The following is a 25,953-nucleotide window of genomic DNA, read 5'->3' as shown; positions in this document are numbered from 1 at the left end:
TCCGTTATGGAGTCATTCCCATATGCCATGCTGATTATTTATTTTTATTTTTGTTTTTATTTTTTGTCGTCATGACTCATTAGCCTACTTCATTAAAATATATTGAAATAAAGAGACCGTTAATTTATCATTCATTTAAATTAAATGATATAGATAAATGAATTGTGGACTTCTTTGCCATTAACTTTCTTCTTTAATTCACAGGAAGAATTTATAATTTGGTGGATGAAACATGGGTCAGAATATGCAGTAATCACTTAGCTTATAGCTATCTTAGGCTATATATTCATGCCGGTACCGAGTCTCTTTTACTCTCAAACCTGACACTAAAAATTTCTGATTGGAGTTGTTTGTGATGTCAGTCAAGGGAGAGAAAATGTTCTCTCAAAAATACCATTCGTCGCCTGACCTGACCGCAATAGGAGGAAAAAAATAGTAAATATGGGTGCAGTCAACATTAATATATCTTCTTTTGTGATCATACAGGTTTGGATCAACATGAGGGGTGAGTAAATAAAATACATTTTTAGGTGAACTATCCCTTTAAAAATAAGGTGGATAGCTACTATGAAAAAGGGGGAATGAAGAAAGTGCAATTACCACTATCACCAGACGAGGGAGCAAAATCCCTGAAACAGTTGGTATTGTCAAAAGATTCAACAAGTGCTAATTTACAGCACTGTTACACAGCTGACAGGGTGATGAACAGCACATTCATGAGAAGTAGTTTATTTTTCAGCATAGTGGTCGACCACCATTGTGAGACAAGATGACAAACTCACATGTGCTCTGAAATAGATCCTGCTCTGAGTGAGGACTGATGTCTTCACAATGCCCAAATCCTAACATGCCCGTACTGCCAGCTCATGTCAGACCATGTGCCTACCCTCATTGTCTGCATTGGAATGTGTGTTTATTTGCTCTCTTTAGCCTGAAAATAGCTGTTTTTTAACATTTGGATCGAGATAAAACAAACATGCAGTTCCTGCAGGCTGCACCGCACCCATGCATCACAATCCACAGCGCTCAAAAGTGATTTTTAACACTGATGGGTCACCGGGTGAGTTATTTGTTTGCAGAATTTTCCCATGGTAAACCCACAGAACACAAAGGCTTCATGGTGGCCCCTGTAAACCGCAGGGTAGGCGAGTGGACATAAGCCGCCATACACCCTCTTTTGAAAATGAAATTTATAGCACCTCATAAAACTCTATTCATCCTTATAATTCCTATACAAGCTAGAGAGTTGTCCCTGAACCCTGTAAACTTGAAACTATACGCCTAAATCGAATGCGGATGCTCCTGCTTCAAAATGGAGTGTTCCCAAAGAACCAAAAATGAGTGCATTTGATTCGCCGCTTTTGGATTTTTCATAAATATGGCACGGGACTTTTGTTTTTGACGTTTTCAGATATCCGAAATCTGAAAATACAAGAAAATATTAAGTTGCATTCTTCAATCTTAATGTAAGAGCACCCTATAGGATATCTGAAAAAGTCCCCGGCCATATTTATTAAAAATCCCAAAACGTAATATTTTCTTAACATCATGCGAGGAGACAGATGCTGTGCAATAGTGTGTTGTTTCAAAAATAAGGCTGCTTAAAAATCTGCTGTGCAATCACAAAAAAATAAATACATTTCAAAATATATTAGAATGCAAAACTGTTTATAATATTGCATAATTATATATATGGAGTATGACATTTCCTGGCCAGTAACTGCGATGAACTACTGTTATATGACAACAAAAATTCTTAAAATGTATTTTCTTTTGGGGTCTATTAAAAAAATATTAGCATATGGGTTTTGAACAATCTAATAATATATATTACTATAAAATATAATAATGATATTTTCTTTTCAGGGTGAACTATTCCATTAACCATGCCTCAGTTCTGTCAGTGAAACACATTTATTATATTATGACAAGTATAGTATAATCTATATCTGCTGTAAGGCTTTAAACTCTATTCATCCTTATAATTCCTATATACAAACCAGAGTGTTGTCTGAATCCTGCAAACTTTAAACTCCCCTAAATCAAATGCTGATGCTCCTGCTTCAAGATGGAGCACTCCCCCCCCCCCCAAAAGAGCCAAAATAAGTGCTTTGATTCACCACTTTTGGATGTGTCATAAATATGGTGGACCTTTGTTTTTTTGCCATTCTCAGATCTCCTAAGGTGCTCCTACACATTAAGATTGAAGAATGCAAGTGAAAATTTTCCTGTCATCATATGCGAGGAGACAGACAGTGCGGGTGCGATGGCGTGTTTTGGGACTGAGCGGGGCAAAGAGCTGCTTTTTCCCAGGCGTAGATGCACACCACTGGGATATTTAGAGCCACAGAAGAGCTCTGATTAAAGAGAGAGACAATGGGGAGAGATTGCCATGACATGGTGGCATTTTCCATTCCCGAGCTCTGCCTCTCATGGACGCAAAAACTGCGCCGTGAAACGTTTGAATTATCGCAGAATGTGAGGAATTTGTTTTGAGGCACCAGCGCAGACCCCTCGCACACTGATCACAAGATCTGACACAGAGCCTTGACTGTCTCTTTTGTGTGCGTGCGTGTTGTGGGCGGGTAGGTGGGTGTGTTTGTTTGAGGTGGAACGGTCATAATACACCACAAAGTGTCTGGAGGATCTAGACATCAGATGGGGGGTGTAGTTGGGGGTCTTGGTGATATGATACCAATTTTGGGGGCCTTAATAGGACCGGCGCCCCTCTGCAGTCTGAAGACACCACTCTCCTCTGTGGTCAGAAAGGAAATCTCGTCTCTCTGTAATTACAACTTAATGTCCTTGTGTCATTCAGAGACGATGTCTCATTGTGCCCTGCGCGTCTTCTTTTTCTCTCCCAGGCCGGCGACTGCCAGAATTAAACATGTCAGCCTTTTTATTATCATTTTATTTGAGGCAAAGGAGAGTAATAATTGCTGTCGCTACAACCACACGCTTCCGGCCACAAGCAGAGCTTTGTAGATCTGCAGCACTCATTGCCTTCCTTCTCATTCCTCTTTTTATTTAAGGAATAGTTCACCCAAAAACAAATTCAATTTTCATTATGTATATTTATTCTATTATTATTATTTTAAATATTTATTCACAAGAATAAATGACATTTTAAAATAGATAATATATAAACAGTTATTTTAAAACTGTAATAATATTATTATGTGTGTGTGTGTGTGTGTGTGTGTGTGTGTGTGTGTGTGTGTGTGTAGTAACTGATTATATGTAATCAGATTCCAAAAATAAAGTACTTGTAATTAGATTAGATTATGTTGTAAAATGCTCATAATCAGATAATATTAACTTTTTCATGATTACATTATTTACATGATGGCAGTAATAATTTATTCATAATTTATTGATTTTCCCCAATTAATCTTTCCCATCTTTTATGTTTTTCATTAAGCCTATATGTTTATACGTTCGGAAAGTTAAGTATGCATGCTTTTTGGAAGCTTACGAACCCATAGTTAGGTCAAAAGTAATCTAAAAGTGTGTGTGTGTGTGTGTGTGTGTGTGTGTGTGTGTGTGTGTGTGTGTGTGTGTGTGTACAAAAAATCATAATTTTGTGTTCCAACAAAAAACATTTAAAAACAAATTGTTATATATAAATATATATAATAACATGATTTTAATTTCTGGTTCAACTAGTCTGTTAATTACACCACAGTTCTGTCAATGAAACAGCTTTGATAGAGAATGATTATTTTATGATTTATGAATGCATGATTATCTGTCTGCTGCAAGGCAAGGATTTAGTTTGTGTTGATGTGGAGTGCGTGACAATGGTCTTCGCTTGCATCTGTGTTTCTGTTTGTGTCTGTGTGGTTTGGATACGTCTGTGTCCATCCCAATGTGTGTTTGCTCTGCCCAAGAGAGTGTGTGACTGCACGCTGTTGTTTGGGATTCTGCCGCCACTACCTACGGGCCGGCCGTCGCTCGGCTGCTCCGGGCTGTAATGACAGGGCCGACTGGTTGTAATTAAGTTCAAACATAGCAGCGTGGTGGACAGAGCTGGAGGCCTGCAGCCCTCAATATCATCCAGGCTGACCACAGACTGACAGCTCTCCAACACCCACCAAACACTGAAACTAAGACCAAACTACATGCTGAGCTAATCCTGAACTAAAAGGCAGACTAAACCCATTTAAATTGAGTTTACATGTAGTCTACATCAAGACTCTGATAATAACTGCGCATACATTAACTTTTGAAACTGTCTGTTTTTCTCAGTTGACAGTGGATGTGAAATGGTCTGTTTATTCTGACATTAAAGGGGTGGTATAATGCCCCTTTTTACAATATGTAATATAAGTATCTGTTGTCCCCAGAGTGTGTATGTGAAGTTTTAGCTCAATATAATTTTTACAGCATGTTAAAACTGTCCCTTTTTGAGGGTCAGTAAAAACATGTCATTTTGTGTGTCCCTTTAAATGCAAATGAGCTGCTGTTCCCCGCACAGAGGGCGGAGCTTCAAGAGCTCGCGTGTGTTAGCAGCTCCGATTACCTCACACAGACAAGCACTTTTCTACATTTTACGTTTAAACTGGAGTCGGACAATGATGGAGAGACTCAAGAAGAAGTGGCAACATGTAGAATGCAACAGGACGTTTCTGAATGGTTAGTTGATGAATTTATGTTGCTGATGTGGCGTTAACTATCTTCAATTAGCATATTCTCTCATGATAATCTATAAAATCGCTTGTGTGGGAACTGTTGTAAGATGCCTACAGAGTGACATGCTATTGCATGTGTGTTATGTACTGTATTGCATGTGAAAAGACAAATGCAACAGCTTTAGCAGACTCACAAATGTGCTCACAACTCTTCCTCTTCTCAACATGGACTGCGTATGTAGCCTAACTTTTATGTCCTTAAAAAACGATTTCTTTAAAAGCAAATATCTCCCTTTGCTTTGAACTTTGAGCGTTGTAACTTTGCAGATGTTGTTTATGCTCAAACAGCAACATTACACACTAACTAAAGTTAGTCAAGTGAAATCATAATCAACCACCCCTTTATAAAGTAAACAGATGCGCAAGACATGCACATATTGAATAAGCTACCAAATAAGCCATTCCAGTAATCAACTATACTCAGATAAAGATTGTTGTGGTTTGGTTTGTGATTGGCTGTTCATCAGTCCCAAACTGAACAACTAGTGCTAGCTTTCAGTTAGAATCTCTAGCTGATTATGTCAGGCGTAATTTAACATCAACCCATCCTTTCAACAACACCTCCTGTCCTGAACACATAATCCTCTTCTTCTTGGAAAGCTAAACTTAGCTCTATTTGGAATGCTATGACAGGTTTTCCAATGCAAAGTATTAGGACCATACATCTCAGATAAAAATCCCACGTGTTTTTTTAGCTTTACAAGCAACTTCAAAAATGCATGATACATTCACATTCTTTATTATAAAATCTATCCAATTCCAAGTTTTGTTAACACATCATTTATACATGGGCCAATATACCTCATAGTTAAAATTACATTTATTTATTAAATTTAAATTGATAAATGTCATAAAAAATGCAACTGTTATTGACATTTAAATTTTGATTTAGAATATGATTTAAAAGGATCTCCTAATCCTGCTGAAAATACAAGCTTCCAGGCTGTTTTATGATTGTAAGTGTTGGTCTAGCTGCAAATTTAACTTGTGAGTCTGTCTCTCTGATGAAGCTGGTTGACCAAGCAATGGTTAAGCATGGTCTTTCCATAGGCGTTAATAGCACAATGTTCATTGCGCCAGACAAATAGTTTTGTGAATAATGAGTCTGTTTTATAGAAAAGTTTGCAATGTAAATTAATGTTAATACTCTTGGTCCTGCCAACCTGATACCTTGAGAAAACAACTAGGCCTATTTTACGAAGTGATTTCATATGAATTTATTCAATGTGATTTGAATTGACACTATTTTTAGAAGAAGAAGTAAGCATGATTGTAGAAAATGTACAAATGAGATTCGCCAAAACGTTTAAAATTTCAGCTAATTTAGCATAGTTTTAACTAGATTGCGAGTAAAAGAACAGGCTGTTTACACGACACCATTTTCAATTAAAAACTTAGTACTTTTTATATGTTTTGGCCTCTCATTTACACGACAACAACGTTTTGGGGACCTGAAAACGCAAACTTTTGAAAAAGGGTTTCAAGTGCAAGTTTTTTTTTCTTTCTTTTAATTTGTGAAACCAGTGACATCATGCGAATGCTTGCATAGTTTCTTTACAAAGTGACATCTCCAACTACTGGCCTGGCATGCATAATACAGCATTTTCAATAGTTTTCATGGATCAGTGTGAACGGGGATCACTTTTATAATGGTGTCGTCTGTATGTGAAAAATGTTTTTAGTACATTATTGTCATGTAAACGTACCCTTGGGTTAGGTAAAGTAAATAAGATGCAGGTTTTTGCACTGAAATACCAAAGCATTCTCATCCTAGGGCGTCATATACTGACGCTTTTGACATTTCGTCTACATCCAACGCACATGGCACCCTTTAGCGTCAATATGACACGCACAGAGCTTTGTTCGGTTATGGGTAGGTTTAGGTCTGGGGTGGGGTTAGGGTTAGACCGCTAGGAGGCGCTTTCTGGCCCATATCTATCTGCGTCTCATATTGACGCTAAAGGGTGCCATGTGCATTGGATGTAGACGAAATGTCAAAAGCGTCAGTATATGACGCCTTGGGATGAGATCGGGCTCCAAATACTGTGTGTGCAAAAGTTTGGCAAAATTCACCTCTGAGTTGTAAATTACTTGAAAATTTAAACACAAAACCAAGAAGATATTTCAGCTACATAAAACATCCATTTTAACATAAACAGTGGTTGCAAGCGAATACCGAAGAGCATTTAGAGTAACATTGCCAAAACAATGCTGTGGCACTGGCTACGAGCACAAAATAAATTATTCTGACTTTCGTTTCTTCCCCTCCTCTTGCCCAGCTCATAAAAGATGGCGTAGTTCGTGTGATGTGGTTGACGATCTCAGTCAGAATGAACTGATTACCATGGAGCTGCAAATCCTTTGAGTCATGGCACACAGTGACATTCTTTAGACTCTTAAAAATAGAAACACTTCTCTTTTTTTACAGATTTGTTTTTCTCATTCGATGTCTGTGGGGCATCCTCTCTTAGTTTAGAGTCTCGAATCATAACCAGATCTTCTCTCTTTTCTCCACTTTCTCCTTTTCCTTCTGTTGTTGGAGCTTGTTTAATCTAGAGGAGAAAATTGGCTTAGCGTGGGAACGACAGAATTCTTTAGGGATAGGTTTTGTTGTTTTTGAGTGTTTTTCCCCCCTTTTTCAAGTCAGAAAAAGTATGAGCTTGTGCCAAAACCTCATAAAGTAAGATAAAAAAAAAAAATGAGAGAGGCAGGCCACAACACCATGACAAAGATAGGGCCTGCCTACCGCTCAAGAGCTTTACAAATGACAATCTTTTGGAGGAATAAAGAGAGATGAAGCAAGAACGAGAGGGAGGAGGACAACATTTGGAGGGAGAAGAAAAAAAGGGAAAGAAATGTGGATGGGTTGGGGGGAGAAGGGGAGGAAACATTCCCCTGGCCACATTAAAGACAAAAAAAAGAAAACAAACAGAAAAACATGTCTGACATGAAGACGCTGGTTTCTGTGGCGACAGACAATGGCTGCTTGTGGCCTAGTGAGGCCTACCCGGCCCGTCTGGGCACCGGCACCAGCGAGAGTTACCGCAGTCAGGCCCGCTATCGGGGGCTCGGCGCTGTGGGAAAACAGCTTGAAAGGGACCTCGCTCTTAGCCACAAAGGGCCCTTTCTGCTTCCTCTTGTTGGCTTTTGCCCTTCTTATTTATCTTTTGGGAGCCGGATGAGGCGGGCATGACTGCGTGAGTAAACAGTGTTGCTGTCTTCCTCTGGCAGAGATGGAGGGTGGAGGCCGCCTTACTCGCTGCCTGAAAGCGTAGGCCTTTTGATAGCAGGAGACGCCGGCTGTCGCTCTGTCATCATGAACGTGTAAATCATGGTAACACGACCTTTCACTGACTGGATGGGACCACTGCTACTACATTTTTTTGCAGCATATACATGCATAGTTAGTTACATAACTTTGGTCACACTTAAGCCTTGTTCAGACTGTCAGACTGTCAGTGCATATCCGATTGAAATCCGATCAGATTTAGCAAGTGTGAATGACAAAAAATCACATGAAATGCATTTTTTACAAATCCGTTTCGAGCTACATTCATATGAGGCTTGAAATCCAAAACGCATTTCTAGAAATCCATTTCAGTCGGACTGCTCTGATTGGATTTCGCATGGTTTACTTTCTCACGCCACGTAAAATGTAAATGTCAGACGCTGTTATAGGAAACATGCTGAAAGTTGCTGCAGACACAAGGTTGTGTTGTGCCGGACGAGCAGAAAATGACAATATAACGGTGACGTGTTTTGAGACGACAGCACGGAATAAAGCCGCTGAAACAGCCTCCTACGTTTCTGCCAATGCCTCATAAGTCGTAGTAGCTAGTCCAGCGCGGCGGCTACACATTGTCATGTTGTAAATAACATCTGTATTGCAAACCCCTCCATGTTGCGGTTGTTGTTGTTGTTTTTGGCATATACCATTACCAACGTAACGTCATTGCCATAGAAACCAATGCCGATATTCTGGAAAACAAAAGAGTGGCATGGGACACACAAATTGGATCTGAAAAGTTGCAATACACAATGTGGACGTCAATAATTTTAGATCAGATTTCAATCACAAATAATCGGATTTTGGACTGACAGTGTGAACGTAGCCTAAAGGGCCGTACACACCGGGACGAATATCGGCGCGCGTTATTCGCCAGCGTTTTTCAACGCGTTTTTTGTGTTCACACCCAAGCGATTTTCGCTGACGATGAGCCGAGTGAACATGCAAATTCATTCCCTGACATTAGATGGCGCTTAATACCACTCCATAACAGTTCTCTTTTATCAAGATTTTTGTAGTCGCTGTCGCGTTTGTCATATAGTCATATATGACTATATGACTCGTTCCACCCTGCGGCTAGTTGGCTGAAGTTGCGAATAAAACGGCGATAGAAATTGGCAAACCCCAAAAACCTCTGTAGGGCCTTACGGGAATCTGGACTTGGCCAATCCATCACAGCCTTAACCTTGTCAGGGTCCATGCGCACTCCCTCAGATGAGATGATGTAACCTAAGAAAGGAACAGACTGTGCATGAAAAGCGCATTTCTCCGCCTTGACAAAAAGCCCATTCTCTAGCAACCTCTGAAGCACTCGTCTGACGTGCTGAATGTGTTCCTGGAGAGAAGAAGAAAATATCAATATGTCATCCAGGTAAACATATATGAACTGGTCAACCATATCTCTCAGCACGTCATTGACGAGTGCCTGGAAAACCGCTGGGGAGTTGGACAGCCCGAAGGGCATGACCAAATATTCAAAATGGCCCCTGGGGGTATTAAATGCGGTTTTCCATTCATCCCCCTTCCTGATGCGAACCAAATGATATGCATTGCGTAAGTCCAATTTTGTGAATACAGAGGCTCCCTGCAACCGCTCGAAGGCTGAAGACATCAACAGCAAAGGATAGGTATTCTTTACCGTGATGTTGTTCAACCCTCGGTAGTCAATACATGGTCGCAGAGATCCGTCCTTCTTACCAACAAAAAAGAACCCCGCCCCCGCCGGAGAAGAGGAAGGACGAATGAATTCAGAAGCTAGAGAATCAGAAATGTATTTCTCCATGGCCTCCCTCTCCGGACCTGAAAGAGAGTATAACTTGCCTTTCGGCGAAAACGTACCTGGCATAAGATCTATAGCACAGTCATAGGGACGATGCGGAGGAAGAGAAGCAGCCCGAGACTTACTGAACACTTCCTTCAGGTCGAGGTACTCCGCGGGCACGTTAGACAAATTCACCGACTCCTCCTGCAAAACAGAACTGGACACCGAAGAACAGGCAGACACTTAACAAGACGCATAACACTTAGTGCTCCAAGCAGACACAGAATTGTGACCCCAGTCAATCCTGGGATTGTGCTGGGTAAGCCAGGGATGACCGAGAACCACCGGAGTATGAGGAGAGTCAAGGAGTAGAAATGAGAGTTCTTCTGTGTGGTTGCCGGAGGTTATGAGTGTCAGAATATCAGTAGTGAATGTAATGACTGGCAGTTCTTGTCCGTTGAGTGCGTTGACAGAAATCGGGTTTGTGAGAGGTATGATGGGGATTTGCAGCTTACGTGCCAAAGATAAGTCCATGAAATTCCCCTCGGCCCCAGAATCCAGGAGTGCATGACAGTTGTAGGATCAGGTTGCCCATTGCAGTCTCACCGGGAGGAGAGTGGAGGAGGTCTTGCTGGTGGAGATCCCGCCCGACAGTAGCCTCCTGCTTACTGCTGAGCGATCTTTTACGGGGCAGGTGTTGATAAAATGGCCAGTTCCTCCACAGTAAAGGCATAACCCCTGGGATCTCCGTCTTTCTCTCTCCTCCCGGGAGAGCCGAGCTCTACCCACCTGCATGGGCTCGTGATCGAAGGTTGGGCTGACCGTATCACCACCACTGGCTCGAGGGGTAGTGAAGGTCTCCGGAACCAGGGTCCTGCGGGAATGCTGCTCCACCCGCTGCAGTCGGGCATCCACCCGCAGGGCCAGCTCGATGAGTCCATTAAGATCCTTCGGGAGATCCAAGGCGTAGATTTCCCCCTGGATACGGTCAGCCAGCCCATGCAGGAAAATATCCCACTGCGCCTCCTCGTTCCAGGCGAGGGTGCGGAACTCGATCGAGTAGTCGGTGACCGATTGGCTTCCCTGGCGAAGATCAGCTAGTTGACATGCAGCTTCTCTTCCAGCCACCGCTCGATCGAACACCCTCTTCATCTCTGCCGAGAGTGACTGGAACGAGGAACAGCATGGATCCTTATTCTCCCACACCGCCGTTCCCCACAGAGCCGCACGTCCAGACAGTTGGGTCAGAACCAGAGCCACTTTGGCTTCTTCAGAAGCAAAAGTCAGGGGCTGCAGAGCAAAAAACATGGAACACTTGGTTAGAAATGCTGGGGTTCACCGTTATACCTCTCAGGAGCAGGTAATCTTGGCTCATGTGGATGGTTGGTCGGCGAGGGCGTGGGTGGAGTTGGCGGTGTGGGTGGCGCAGTTGGAGTCGCTAGTTCTTGAATCCGCTGGATGAGCTCGGACACCTGCGCTACCAAGGCTTGTACAGCGCGGCCAGTGAGAGATAAATTCTCCTCCTGCTGGTCCATCCATGTAGCGCTTCTGGACAGAAATTCGGCCAGATCTGGGGTTCTTGCTGCATCCATGATGGTCAGATCGTTCTGTGACGTTTAATGAAGACAGAAGATGCAACTGCAAGAAATCAGATTTATTGAATGAACACATAGAAGGTGGTAGAAAACACACAGTCCAATGAGCCCTGGCAGCGCAAGGGGCAGATGGGCAACACGACAATCCGCTGAGTGATGAGATGAGACAGAATCCTCCGATGATGGCTGGCAGACAGAATGCAACCTGAACCCGTGGTGAGATGAGAAGAGACAAGATCCTTAGACGACGGCAGGCAGACAGAAACTCAACACGAACACCAACGGGAACCGGGAAACACCAACGAAGACCCCACAGCATAGGGGACAATCCAAACAACGATCTGACAAACACAGGACGAAAGACCAGGAGCTTAAATAGAGATCGCTGATCAGAATCAGCTGGCGCTGATGACAATCAGCGGCTGATCAGCAACCACGCCCACACACACACACACATATACACAAACACAGCGCGAGAAAGAGTCAGTGAATTCATGAACCGTGACACCCTCAAACTTAAAAAAATGTAAATTAGAAATGTTGCCTTGGCAGCTAAAAATGTGTAAGTTAAAGTGATTTAATAAAAATAAAACTGATAAAGCTATAATAGAAATGAAAATAAAGCTAAAATAGAAATGTTACAAATATAAAAAAAAATAACATAGTACAAATTAGTACAAAATTGCAAAAACTATTGCTATAAATAAAAATAGAAATATTAAATTAAAAGAAAGGAGAAAAGGACAAATACAAATACAAAGTGTCGTATGACAAATGTGCAACAACCCAGCGAACTGATAATGAAATGTATTTAACAGAACCATAGAGACCATAGATAGACCATAGAGATGCTCAATCACAGAAACATGGAGCACAGAAACTTGTTGTCAGCGCTGCCCCGCGACTTTTATTAATAAAATAACTTCGCAACTGAATTGCTACGTTATATTACTCAGCAAGGAGGTTGTAACATTGCTGTTTTTGAAGTAATTAAACTCACAGCTTCATTGCTAGTAAAGAGAAGCTGCACAGAAGCAGGTAATTCACACAAACACATCTTTCTCTCTCGAAAGACTAATTCATTCAAAAAACTGTTTTAATTAAATCTACAGTATTATATGTATATATTATAGTATATGTCTGATTTAAAGCGGAGAGACCCTCACAGTCAAAATTAGTGCTGCAAAAATCATTAACAGCTTTAACTTGCCAGTGCTGGCAAATGACCATGGTTAAGCGGGATAATCCATGACTAGCAGTGCATTAAATGATTTGAATGCATTATGCGGAGGTTTTTTGCCTCAACGTATATGCAAATAATGCACAGCCATGGATAATCCCTTACTTATATAAAGAATAAGTAGGCTACATAATTAAAAAAAATTAGAAAACATAGTTATAAAAACTTTAAATCTATAAAGAGATGAACGAATTTTCATGTGATTGCAAGCATACCGTAGAGGCTCCGCCTCAATACCACGATCAGTTGTGACATGTGTCATGCATTCTGGGCATTTGTTCTTGAGGACACATGTCCATGAATATACACAGATTCATGCAATGCGACCTGTGTCATTTGTGGGCTTTAAAGTGGGCAGGCCTCAGTGTCTGGCATTCCTCTCGTGGCTGGAGGAGAGATAAGTCCCTGTGGGATTTGCCAGCACTTGCAGTGGGGCCTCAGCACTCCAACACTCAGAGAGCCAAATGAAAAGGAACATCAAAACACGGGCTGATTTTGGGGTCAGCCGCTGAGATTTACACATAAAGGGAGAAAAGTCGTGCAAGATGTGGTAGAGCATGTGGGCGTGTGGGTGTGTGTGTGTCAGCATGAATTAATACACGATTACCGCTTGAGGAAGAGCTTGTGAGTTTGGCTGCTGTCATTTGGCAGTAACATTTAATATGCAAGTTGCACATTAACTTGCGTGTGTGTGTGTGTGTGTTTGTGCGTGTGACTCCGACTCGACTGTATGTGAAAAACGGAAAGCAGGCGGTTGTGTGTGTGTGTGTGTGTGTGTGTGTGTGTGTGTGCATGCTCTTCTTTCTATGAGAGAATCGTAAAAATATGAGCTTGTTAATTTCAATTGTGGAGCTGTTCTTGTTGTGGTGAAGAGGGAGGGCTTTGCAAAAGCACTGAAGTGGCCAACCAAGAGCGTAAGAAGCCGCTTTGCTCAATACCAGCGTTCGCTTTGTTCTCTGGCTCTTGTTCTCAGTTTTCCCCCTTCAAACTATTTTTACAGATCAACTTATTTATTTACTTAATTCCCCCTGTTGCTCTCATCCATTTTCCACTGTGATTCCCCCCCCCTTAATTTGTCATCAGTGGAGGAAGTGTGCCATGACAAAGATCAAAAAACCAAGAGGAAGAGGAGGAGAAAGGGGGAGAAGCGAAGGATGCAGAAAAATCTTGAAAAAGAAAAACAATCAGAACGGAGAACGAGAAGAAAGCTCGGCTTTGAAGCGGGTGGACAACAAAAATAACAGCAGAGACACGGCGAAAGGGCCGATTTTCTCTCAAGCTCCTTTCTTCTTGCTTTCTGGAAATGAGATCCAGACCCGAATAAAAGAGGGATTGGTAATGAAAGGAGATGGAGTCGGGGGAGGATGGAGGGATAAAGGGATCTCTTACACTCATTTTGACTCACACACCAAACCGTAAGCCTCCCGCGACGGTCAAATGCCACACGTCCGCTCTCTGCTAATTGCTGCACCATCCATCTCTAAAAGAAGGAGGAGAGAAGAGACTTTTGAACAAGAACATGCGTTTTATACGGCTCACACCCTGGGAAAACTCATGGACAGACGCACACATGCATGTACAGTGGCCCCAAAAAGTATTTTGACACTTAATTGACACTTAAAAAAGCATGCTTTTTTGAAATCATAATAAAGTATGAAACCAAATGGCAACCAACTCTTTTTTAGTGGATGTATGAAGTAATTTTAATCAAGTTTCTTAACAGTGCTACTACCATTTTTCAGGGTGAAAGTAGAGTTACTGTGTAGTGCAGTTACATTACTGTTTTATTGTGTGGGCTAAGAAATGAATGAAATGTACTCATCTTAAGAGTCTTCTGTCAAATTATTCAAGTGAATTGATTCATCCTAAACAGTTCTCTTTGTCTCCTAGCATTGTTCGTTTAGGTATTTCTTTCATATAAAAAAGTTAGCTTCATTCTAGTGAATCAATTCATCCACAATGGTTCTCTTTGTCGTGTAGCATTGAAAAGTCCAGTTTGCTTGAACTGTTTTACGTGTAAATGAATAAATTGAGATAAATGTAAAAAATAAAAAATTAGTCTTTATTTTGTGGCTGTATTTGGTATAAATTTACCTTTTTGAAAGTCACCTAATTGAGATTGCTCTTTCATTCAAAACCCCTCATTGTTTTTGTATCAGCAAAATTATGGTTCCCGAATAAATCAAAAATTATATAATTGGACAGTTATTTATTTTATATTTGAAAAAACATATTGACCCCCTTGTGAAAAAGTACACTTTAGAATGATTTAAAAGAGTACTTATTCCAGAAGTAATATACTTCAAAAAATATATATTGAAATGTGAGCTAAATGTAATGTTTAATCAATAACACACTACAGTTAAAATTACAATCATGCACTTTACGTGTGATTTAGCATGTTGGTCAGAGTAAGTGGACTTCTTTAAAGCACGACAAAAGATTATTACAATTATTTCGAATGTACTTCAGAGAGTAAAACTTTTAATCTGACACTATCAACGTGCACTTTTCAAAAGTGTTCTTGCATGAGTTAAGAAGTAAAGAAACGATACTCTCTTCAGGTACACTTAAGTGGCCTTTTATTTGATTAATATTATATTTTAAATGTTTTTTTTTAAATATACTTTTAAGATTGGAAATACACTACAAATGCACGTTCAATACAATTAAGCACACTTTTTTTTCTCAATGGCCTTTAGGTACAGTAACATCATTGTAGTTATGGTGCGTACGAGGTGGTAAGTCGTGTTTACGACGTTAGGTGCGTTCAAGTCAGTTTCGTCGGAGCAAGATGGCGGTGTCTCTTTTAATGGATTACACGAAAATACAGCAAGGTTTGTTAACTCCTGCTTATAGAAAATGAAGAACAAAGAATGCGCATCAGGTGTGTTTTTCTTTTTATGTTTTTAATTAACTTATGAAGCCAATGTAAACTGTATCATTATATATTATATAATTGTTATATTACAATGATATCATATTTTGTGCAGAAAGCTTACTTTGTTATAAATGAAAAAGCCTTACAATGTCACTGCTAAATACCTGTAAGTATTGTGATATATATTTTACTATCCCTTTTCTCTCAGTTAAAATTTACCGTCAACTACAGACGTTGCATCCATTGATTCCGCCATGTTTCTCACTGACACGCCCCCCAACTCGTACAGATCGGGGCGCGAGCTCCCCACAGGTATTTACGACATTGTGGTGGTGTTCAAGTGCGTTCAACTCGTAATTACGATCTATACGAGATGACTTGAACGCACCATTAGCTTCTTTTTGTTTGTTACTTATAGCTTACTACTTTTTCAAAACAACAGCTCGACTGGAATTGTAATTAACTTGTAAGCAGTTTTAATTAGCTTCCCCAACACCGCCTGGAATAGTTCATATGAAAATGTTCCACTAACATCTGATAACCCATAAGTGTTGAAACACAGTTTTGTCTTCGTTCTGAACAGCGTATCTGTTTTTTTTTTTATTCGTCTTGGGGTCACCGCACCTAGATGTAATTGCATCAGAGAGGCTGCCTGTCCAACACAATTGCACTGGCACGAACATATACACCCTAGGAAACTTATATAATTGCATACGGCCCCATGGAATCAAAGCAGCAGGCTAACAGGAAGGCAGAGGGTGGGTCGGGTATTGTGTGATGCAGGGCATGCTGCTGCGGCTCTTGGGTCAGTAAGGTACCGTTCCTGACAGCAAACTCCTGCCAGGCGCTTGTAATTCGAATTACCATGGCTACTCTCGCCATACAGTTTCCCACGGTATAGTGGATGGGGGTGAACATGTACGTGCTTAGCACTATATAGTGTGAAGTGAAAAGTTTCTTTTGAAAATGCAGCGCGTCTGACATGAGAAACCGTGATGCTGTCATCCTTGAGGAGATCCTCTGTTCAGACACTCAGTGGCTAAATCCTCTCTTAACCTCTCTTCATCTCTCCCCAGAGGGCATCAGTTCATGGTCACTATCAGAGCTGCTTTGTCCCTCAGACTCAGGGACGTAACTAACACAGAGACTAAGATTAGTGGTCAAGTAATATGTTTATTAACAGTTGATTCTGTAACGCTTTATTTTGATGTTCCCTTTTGAACATTCTGTTGACTGCAAGTAACTTTGTCAACTAACTCTCATTAGAGTATTAGACTGTCGGCTAAATATCTTCTAAATCTTTATTTTGATGCTCCACAACAGACATTCTACTGACTATAAGTAACTTTGCAAATACATGTCAACTTATTCTAACCCTAACCCTATGCTAATACTCTACTAACACTCTAAGTAGACACAGGTGCAATGTTGCTTATAGTCAACAGAATGTGTTAAAGGGACCATCAAAATGAAGTGAAAGTTGATTCTTAAAGGTGAAGTGGGTAAATCTGTCACTAGCACTAGCAAAAGCTTCCCTAACACATTGAACAAATAATCCCGCCTCAAACTCTGCTGTGTAGATGCTACAAAAAAAAAACAGATTCTGAATACAATGGTATTTGGATACAAAAAGTATTTGGACACAACCACACTCAAAAAGCACTTTCAGAAACCAGCTGGTGTTGCAGTGATTTTAGTCGATGTATAAAGGCACAGAGTGAATTTTCACAGAGTAACCACATAGTTTCTCACATTGAGAATGAAGGTTTGAGTGTTCGTGTGAACAATATATGCACTACTGTTTGAAAGTTTTAGATCAATAACTTTTATGAAAGACACTTTTATTCAGCAAAGATGCATTAAATTGATCTAAAGTCAAAGTGAATGTATTTATACTGTTGCAAAAGATTTCTTTTTCAAATAAATGCAGTTTATTTGAACTTTCTATGCATCAAAGAATCCTGGGAAAAAAAGTTAAAAGCAGCACAGATGTTTTCAACATTGATGATAATAAGAAAGGTTTCTTGAGCAGCAAATCTCAGCATATTAGAATGATTTCTGAAGGATCATGTGACACTGAAGACTAAAGTAATGATGCTGAAAATTCAGCTTTGACATGACAGGAATAAAACACACATGCTAAAATCAAAATCAAACAGAATGTGTCCAAGTACTTTAAATTCAGATGTATTCTTTATTTAATTTAAAGAAAACTATTTTAAATTAAAGAAAGCAGAAGCTCACATTTCAAGCAAAACGTTAAAAAAGAATTAAGAAACATTAGAGACAATTTCTGGTTGTCAAATGTTAGTGAAACTCAGAACACCTGTGTGAACTACATACACTAAAAATCACTTCCACACCAGTTAGGTAAAAGTAATTGCAAAAATGTCTAGAAAAGTTTTAACATCATTTATTTGCAGACTTGATTTGATATTTGTATCTAACACTATGACATCCATAGAGCTTTAAGTGTGGCTTAAGTGCCCATATACTTTTTTGGCGCCACTGTATGTGTGCATGTGGGTCGAAATCCAAGACACTATTCCCACAGCGTTCTTCCTATTGTCCTGGGAGAGAGAGGGAGGCGAACTAATTAAAAAGAGTGGAAGAGAGGAGACAGAGAGAAACAGAGACAGAAGAAAGGAGGGAGGGACAGAGGGGAGGGGGGGGGGGGTAAAGATAGAGCAAGATGAGACAGTGGAGAGAAGAGGCTAATTGAAAGGAGAGAAATGACAGAGAGAGAGAGAAAGAAGGGAGGGCTGATGAGGGGCTGGGAGGGAGGGAGTGTGGGAGGGTAAGGAAGAGGGAGCCAAAACTGGCAACTTTTCCAAAGTGCCCAAGTTCAGTCACTTGTGCTGTTGCAACAGAGAGCAAGAAGACGAGTGTAGCCAGGGTGACCGAGCGGTAAAAAAAAGCCAGGAAAAGTGAAAGACAGAAGAAGGAGGACTGTCATTCTCTGGCTTAGGGGGTCTAGATATGTCAAAACACGGCTACACATAAACAAGGACCAGACTTAGTCAGCAAGAGAGGTCTAATAAGACTCCCAAGCAGCGTGCTTGTGTTGTGGACGGAGAATAGAGGGAGAAATAGAGGAGAAGAAGGTGGAGAGGAAAAAAGGGAAACAGGGAGGGGCGTGCTCGCATTAGAAGGTGGCTGCTTTCCTTACTGTTGCATTTGAAGGACAGAGGAGGAATCCATCATCTGAGATCATCTCGACAGGACCGCACGTCTCCATCGCTCCATCGATTCAACCTCCCCTTGCAGGGATAGAGGTGTGGCGATGAAGAGACCTCATGACTACAGCTCCCCGGACTCGGACACAGACGAACTGATCGATGTCGGACAGGAGGACAGCTACTGGTGAGGACCTGGCGTGTATAATGTGCTCAGTGGCGATGACATATAGCTGTCAGTCGCTCTACATGTAGAGCTCACACTGCAGCTCAGAAAGTATAAACGTGATATTTATGATGAGTTTAAGTTTTATTCGAAATTTCCAAGCGACATCTCTTTACAGTGCCAAAATTGCAGCTTTGATGGTCAAAATGCAAGGTGTTTTTTTGAGAGGTGTATGTTCGACTATACATGGGCGTTTATCATGCACTCTGCTGTTTATAACAAGATATGAAATGTTTAACATTCATACAACAAGCTATACAAATGCTGTATGTATTTATTAAATTTGTTGGCATTTGCCATAAGCAATTCTGCTAATTTGGCCATTTTAATGTGTCTTTTACACATTACATGCGTTTACCATACTAGTATTAAATTATGCATAATTACTAGCAACTAACACTAAGCCAAACTTTTTATTTTAAGGTGTCCGTGTTACAATGTAATTACGCATTTAAGTACTGTGTAATAATAATTAACTACATGTACTTACTATAGGGTTAGGATTAGTTGCATGTAATTATGCATAATTTATAGTTATTACTACATTAACTAACATGTGCAACAAGAACACTAAAATAAGATGTTACCCCAAACTCTAACCCTAAATTTATATAAGTTTATATATGTACTTATTGGTAATTAATATTACTCAGTACTTATTTGTGTAATTGCACTATAACAAGGACACCTTAAAATAAAGTGTGACCACAATTTCTTTTTTATTGTGCTATCTATGTTTTTCAGCCAGGTTTGCTTATTTACATGTTTAAAATAGGATGGATTCTGCATGTGGTGACAGTGAAGACACGTCGAACAAACGTTTGAGAAAACAGCAAATTGCTAATATTACAGCCAATATTCTACAGAAACCGTCTTGTTGTTGTCCCTCCCTAATTTAAATGGACATTGACACACTGTAGCGCACACCAAGTCACCAGAGCGCAATGACACAGGAGTTTATGTGAGCGGACGTGCACGTTGTCAAAATCACAAATAGGGCCACCGTCAAGCAGGACGGCTGATAGGGGCCCATTAAGATCTTATTTGACACTGTTGAGAGGTGTATCTTTCTATTGCCGTGCCACTGACAAGCATAAAGCTCAGCATGCTTTTTCCTTCTCAGTCCGTTTGCATTTTTTTGATATTTCAGTAAAGCTGCGACACAAATCAAGTGCAGACAGAAGACGCACGCAGCTGCCATTTGGTCCTTTTGAATTGCGCCCTACCAATCGTTTCTCATCTTATTGCCTTTGAAAACTCTCATCCAGAATGCAAAAGCTCTACAGTGTCTATTCAAGAGTTTATTCCTGTAACTCATTTTCTTTCCCTGACTCTTTCCCTCTAAACAAACGGAATGTTTGTGAGTTAAGCCTCTTAATGTTAAAAGGAGTTACAATAATGTGATATAAAAATAATAGTTATGCGTGAAAGTAAAAGCAAAAACAAACAGTGTCATTCTGCTGGCAGAGCAGAGAGTGCCCATGCAAACCAGATCCACATTGAAGGATAATACAGAGTACTGATGTGCTCAAAGAGCATGCAAAAGCCACTTTTTCATTCTGCCCTGCGGATATGTAATCATCATGTCTTTTGAGCTTAAAAAGAAATGCTTTCGTACGACGCGAAAATCATAACATATCTGCCATCTGACAATAATGTCCAAAAACGCGTTAAACCAAAATAATCTTGTTTTCTGTTTACCCCGGCGCTCCCGTGTCTAGCTGTGCCCAAAGACAAATTAGATTGGGTTTGATGATGTGCAACAGCGTTTCTGCGTTGTATTAAGTACAGTAATGACAACAATATGCATTGACATCAAAGCTTTAATCTGTCCCCTTCCCCGCTCGCTCTTTCTCTTGCTCAGCCCTGTCACTGGGTCCATGTCTCCAGGCAGTACCTCACAGATCCTGGCGCGCAAGAAGAGAAGAGGGGTGAGTTTACGTCAATCCAGCTCTGTTTTTCCCCTGCTTGTTCAAGAACAGACCAAATATATCATTCATATATGATCTCTTCTGTAAATGCCTGCAATATGACTCTCTGCAGCAACGTGCGTTTTTACAGTTTGAGCCCTCTTGTCTGACTTTGATTTGTGTTTTCCTATTTTGACTTGTTATTTTTTCCAAAATCTGATCTTAAGAATGCTGTGACTAGGCCTCGGCCACAAAAATAATTCAGTTAGCAAATGCTTTCCACTGCGAATCGTCGTTCTGACATTAAATTGATTCCGCTGGATTCCTCAGATAATTGAGAAGAGGCGCAGGGACAGGATCAACCACAGTCTGTCAGAGCTCAGGAGACTCGTACCCAGTGCCTTCGAGAAACAGGTAAGACGATCAGACTGGCTCAGTTTTGAGTTTTTGGCTCAACAAAATTGTAATAAAAACCAGCACCTTCTCCCCTTCTGACCAGGGCTCCTCTAAACTGGAGAAGGCTGAGATTCTTCAGATGACAGTGGATCATCTGAAACTGCTTCATGCCATGGGCGGCAAAGGTGAGAGAAGATATGGAGCAAGAAATTTCAGTTGCACTCTATTTCACAGTACGTGTACTTACAGTGTGCTTACCTATAAAGTACTGGGTAATATAAGGTAACTACAGGGGTTAAGGTTAGGTTTAGGGGTAGGTTCAGAGTTAGTACCTAGTTATTACCCAGTTATTGCAATTACTATAATAAGTACATAGTATGTACATGGGGACCGTAAAATAAAGTGCTACCGAAATTTCAGAAAAGCTTTCATTACAGTATATTGCTATTGCTCATACTTTGGGTTATGGATTTGAACACGCCCCTAACCTCAATTATTCAACTTAAAGGGATAAAAATGAAAATTCTGTCATCATTTACTCACCCTCAAGTTGTTCCAAACCTGTATGAATTTCTTTCTTCTGCTGAACACAAAAATATAACCAAACAATTGATTTACTTCCATAGTATACTATGGAAGTCAGTAGGCCCTGGGCCTGTTTGGTTATCCATATTCTTCAAAATATCTTTTTGGGGGATTTAGGGACCCCCAGGGTGTTCCTGTGAAATTTCAGAAAGAAAGAAAAATGTCAATTTTTTTCTGCTTTGTAAAGAAATCATTAAGATTAATCACAACTGCCTTATTCTACAGATACTATTTTAATATTTTTGTTCTGTTTTATTATAGTCACAACATAAACAATTATTTAATTGAAGAAACAAAATGTTGTTTTTGTAATATCATGTTAAATATTGTTTTCACAATATACACTAATGTTTTTTTTAAAGAAGTTTCTTATGGTCTTGTGCAAAATACAGTAAACACTAAAATATTGTGAGACAAGTTTGTCAAATATTGTGATTTATTATTACAAAGCTGAATTTTCAGCAATATAACTAGACTTCAGTGTCACATGATCCTTCAGAAATCATTCTAATATACTGATTTGCTGATTATTATCAATGTTGAAAAGTCCTTGCATTCACTTTTGATCAATTTAATGCATCCTTGCTGAATAAAAGTAAAAAATTCCTTTCCTGACCACAAACTTTTGAAAAGCATTTATAGCTGCTTTGATATTTTAGGAAGGAGTTTCCTCCATCATTATAACTGTGGGTCCTCCTTGGCATCAAAAAGTCTGAAAATTCCTGCTTTATTGTATGTATTTCTCAAACAGAACATTTAAGTGTTCTCTCTCCTAGGCTACTTTGATGCTCGTGCTCTGGCAGTGGACTACAGGACTTTGGGCTTTCGGGAGTGTGTTGGGGAGGTGGTGAGATACCTCAGCTCTCTGGAGGGGGTTGAATCCTCAGACCCCATCGGCGCGCGCCTGGTGTCCCACCTCAGCCACTGCGCCAGTGAGCTGGACCCTGTCCTCCAGAGCTCCACCGCTCTGCCTTTTCCTCCCTGGCCCTGGCCCTCCTTCCCTCAGCTAGCAGCCACCTCGTCTCCAGTCACATCTACCCCCTTTCCCCCAAACGCCCGTCGGGATATGCCCCCCCATGCCGCCACCGCCGCCATGCTCGGCTACCCTACAGCGGCCCTGCGAATGGGATCTTTGGGCACCCAGGGGGCGATAATGAGTCAAGCGCTGACCCCGGTGCGTCGACTGCCCTCTATCCCCGGCCATCCTCACAGACTTCAACAGCACTCACCTGACGGACACACAATCCCATCCTCCTCCTCATCTTCCTCCAACTCCTCCCCTCCCCAGATTTCCTTTAGACCCTTTGCCCCTCTGGGGTCTCCAGCCCCAGGTCGCACCTCCAGTAAGTCCGCACAGGCCTGGGGCACAGAAATCGGGGCGTTCTGAATCAGCATTACGGAGCAGTTTGGAGTTTATGACAGTCTGAAAGGACAAATAAATCTTGGTCATTTGAACTTATTTACCACCTTTAAAAGGAACTACAAAGCATTGGACAATTCAAATTAAAATGTTTATTCAGTACCATCTACTATTCCAACTCAAATGACATTTAGAAATAAGAAAAAAAAGTCTGATTATGTTTACAGAGACAAATAGGAGGGAAATTAAATGGACTGTATAATCCAAGTCAAAATCAAAGGTAAATGCAACTCTCTGAGAGACTAGATGTGATAATTGAAATGCTCAAAGCAATTCGGTGCTTTGAACTTGGATTTTGAGATCCAGATACTGGAATTTTCTAGAACTCTGATCTTTTATCTTTTTTTATATTAGTGTATTTGTTTACTCTGTCATTTATACATTAATTTGCTATGGTTTCTGACATGATATATCATATTTTTGAGATGGAAATGCTTGAGGAAATTACATAAAGAAAAATGTGCCTTATAAAAAAAGCGTTCCTCTTCTTCTCTTGATTGTGTGTGCAAGTACATTGAGCTTCCAGAAGATGGCAGCACTAGAGCAAATCATTAAAGGAATAGTTTACTTGAAAATTAAAATTCTGTCATCATTTACTCACCCTCAAGTTGTTTCAAACCTGTATGTATTTCATTCTTCTGCTGAACACAAAGGAAGATACTTTGAAGAATGTTGGTAACCAAACAGTTGATGGGCCATCAACTGTCTGGTTACCGACATTTTTCAAAATATCTTCTTTTGTGTTCAGCAGAAGAATGAAATACATACAGGGTTGAAACAACTTGAGGGTGAGTAAATGATGACATTTAGATTAAAAACAACTGTTTTATAGATACTATTTTAATCCTTTGTTTTACACTGCGCATAAAAACAATTATTCAGTTGAGGAAAGAACATGTTGTTTTTGTAATATCATGCTTTTATCACAGTCTACAATATTTTCTCACGATATACACTCCTGTTTCAAAGTTTGGGGTCAGTAAGATTCTTTAATGTTTTTGAAAGAAGTCCCATATGCTCACCAAGGCAGCATTTATTTGATCAAAAATAAAGTAAAAACAGTAATATTGTGAAATATTATTATTACAATAAAAATAACTTTTCTACTTTATTTAAATGTAATTTATTCTGGTGACAGCAAAGCTGAATTTTAAGCAGCTATAACTCCAGTCTCTTGTTCACTTACTTGTGTATTCAAGTACATATAGCTACCAGAAGATGGCAGCACTAGAGCAAAATGTGATGATCAACTCTCTCAGGGACATGAATGTATACTTTTGTAACAGTTCCCTTTTCCCGAACCAAAGTTCTTTTATTAGAAAGCCAATTAAAAGTGAGTCAAATATAAAAGAAAGTGCCTACAAAATTTAAAGCAGAGTTGTAGCCTGCTGCCTACTCACCATACTAAACTGACTCTTATCTGAAAGACTCCTCTGGGTGCTATAGACTCTAAAGCAAGGTGCCATTTAGAGCATCTGTTTTCTTTAGCTGTCTCCAGAGAGGTTGATGAGAAGAGAACACTGCGGTACAGCGGCCACTCAGACACTGAAACCATGGTGGCTGCTGGCCCTGATCCTGCAACAGCAAGAGGAAACCAGGAACACTGTGTGCCCTCTCAGTGCCTCTGCCAACCACTCTCCATACAGGCTGTAATTAGAGTGAAACCAAACTAACTTCAAAACACGCAGGAAGTAAAAATCTCTTTGCGCACACATTCTCACACTTACATTCAGGAAACAGACAAATTATAAGGGATATTATCGTAAAATAAACCCTGACAGGTTGATCGGAGCCGCCGCGGAACGGAGAATAACAGCTGACTGTAAACTTCCTACATCGCATACTCACCAAATAAATAGCTACGTGGACATGAAATAATGATTTGAGTTGTATATAATCTTAAAGTGTCTGCCAAAAATGGTCCACTATATATACAAACAAATCTGCCTAGCAACAAAGACGAATATAGCAACGGTAATATATAGCCTACTGAAGTAATTTGAGGTAATTTTCTCTAAACAAGAACAAAGACGCAAGATGGCACAGAATGAAAAGGAAAGCGATTCCACCACGTCTCGGAAAACACTTAAAGGGTAACTCTCGCCAAAATGCAACCTAGGGTCTTTTTGTTAACCTACCCGAGGCAAACTTTTGTTTAAAAGCATAATTAGAATGGAAACGCCACTTTTAAGTTTGACCGTATTTTCGTTTTCGGTCAAATTGCCTTTTGAATGGGAGTGCATGGGGCACTTCTATGATAGCATCATAAATCGCTATTTTTAAAACACTAAGAAGGCTCGACACAACATGAAACTTTGCTCGAAGTATCACCAGGGGCTATACCGGGATGAATGCCCTGATAGCGTTGCCATGGACGACTGCGAATATTAGGTAATGTTATCTGATCACTGAATGCTGTGATTGACCAATCATAATCTAATATTCCACAGTGGAGTTATATAATTACAAATCCCAATCAAAGGAATGACAGTGCAAATTCGTAGGCTATTTACAAGTAGGAAACTCACAATATACACAAGTTGCAGAGTAGTGACGTTAGAAGGGCTGATTTGAAACATGGTGGGAACAGCAATATATAATATAATTTAATATGTCTGTATAGAGATCACTGATTAGAAAGCAAATCAAATGGTGTTAAATTTAATCACTCAACATTCATGGTTTGCTTTATGTCATAAAAACAAAGTAGTAATTCCATGTAAAAATACTAGAAATTAATCATTTTCATCATTTTTAATTCAGATGAAGTATTTGGGTTTATTGT

At 40.2% G+C, this 25,953-nt stretch overlaps 2 protein-coding genes across 2 annotated transcripts in view; one reads left to right on the top strand and one right to left on the bottom strand.

The window, feature by feature from the left end:
- The window catches only part of gmpr (guanosine monophosphate reductase), a 46,575-nt gene extending 23,871 nt beyond the window's left edge, over positions 1-22,704 (bottom strand). Inside the window, exon 1 of the mRNA XM_079878335.1 lies at positions 22,700-22,704. The gene's annotated coding sequence lies outside the window, so the exon portion shown is untranslated. The remainder of the gene's footprint in view (positions 1-22,699) is intronic.
- On the top strand, positions 18,291-23,637 carry heyl (hes related family bHLH transcription factor with YRPW motif like). The gene is made up of 5 exons (XM_079878336.1): positions 18,291-18,818; positions 20,722-20,788; positions 21,098-21,181; positions 21,267-21,348; positions 22,525-23,637. Exons 1-5 carry the CDS (start codon positions 18,739-18,741, stop codon positions 23,133-23,135), a joined length of 924 nt encoding a protein of 307 aa, XP_079734462.1. The 5' UTR covers positions 18,291-18,738; the 3' UTR covers positions 23,136-23,637.
- Positions 23,638-25,953: the final 2,316 nt, after the last annotated feature.

This window comes from Squalius cephalus, assembly GCF_949319135.1.
Source record: "Squalius cephalus genome assembly, chromosome: 8".
Classification (NCBI taxonomy): Eukaryota; Metazoa; Chordata; class Actinopteri; order Cypriniformes; family Leuciscidae; genus Squalius; species Squalius cephalus.
Note: the sequence above shows the minus strand (reverse complement) of the source record. Positions and strands in the feature narration are given on the sequence as shown.

Bases quoted from the DNA above. Each gene is read 5' to 3' on its own strand.
- heyl (XM_079878336.1), top strand. From the start codon at position 18,739: ATGAAGAGACCTCATGACTACAGCTCCCCGGACTCGGACACAGACGAA. The intron at 18,819-20,721 runs GTGAGGACCTGG...TCTCTTGCTCAG, and splicing joins GGACAGGAGGACAGCTACTG to CCCTGTCACTGGGTCCATGT. The intron at 21,182-21,266 runs GTAAGACGATCA...CCTTCTGACCAG, and splicing joins CCAGTGCCTTCGAGAAACAG to GGCTCCTCTAAACTGGAGAA.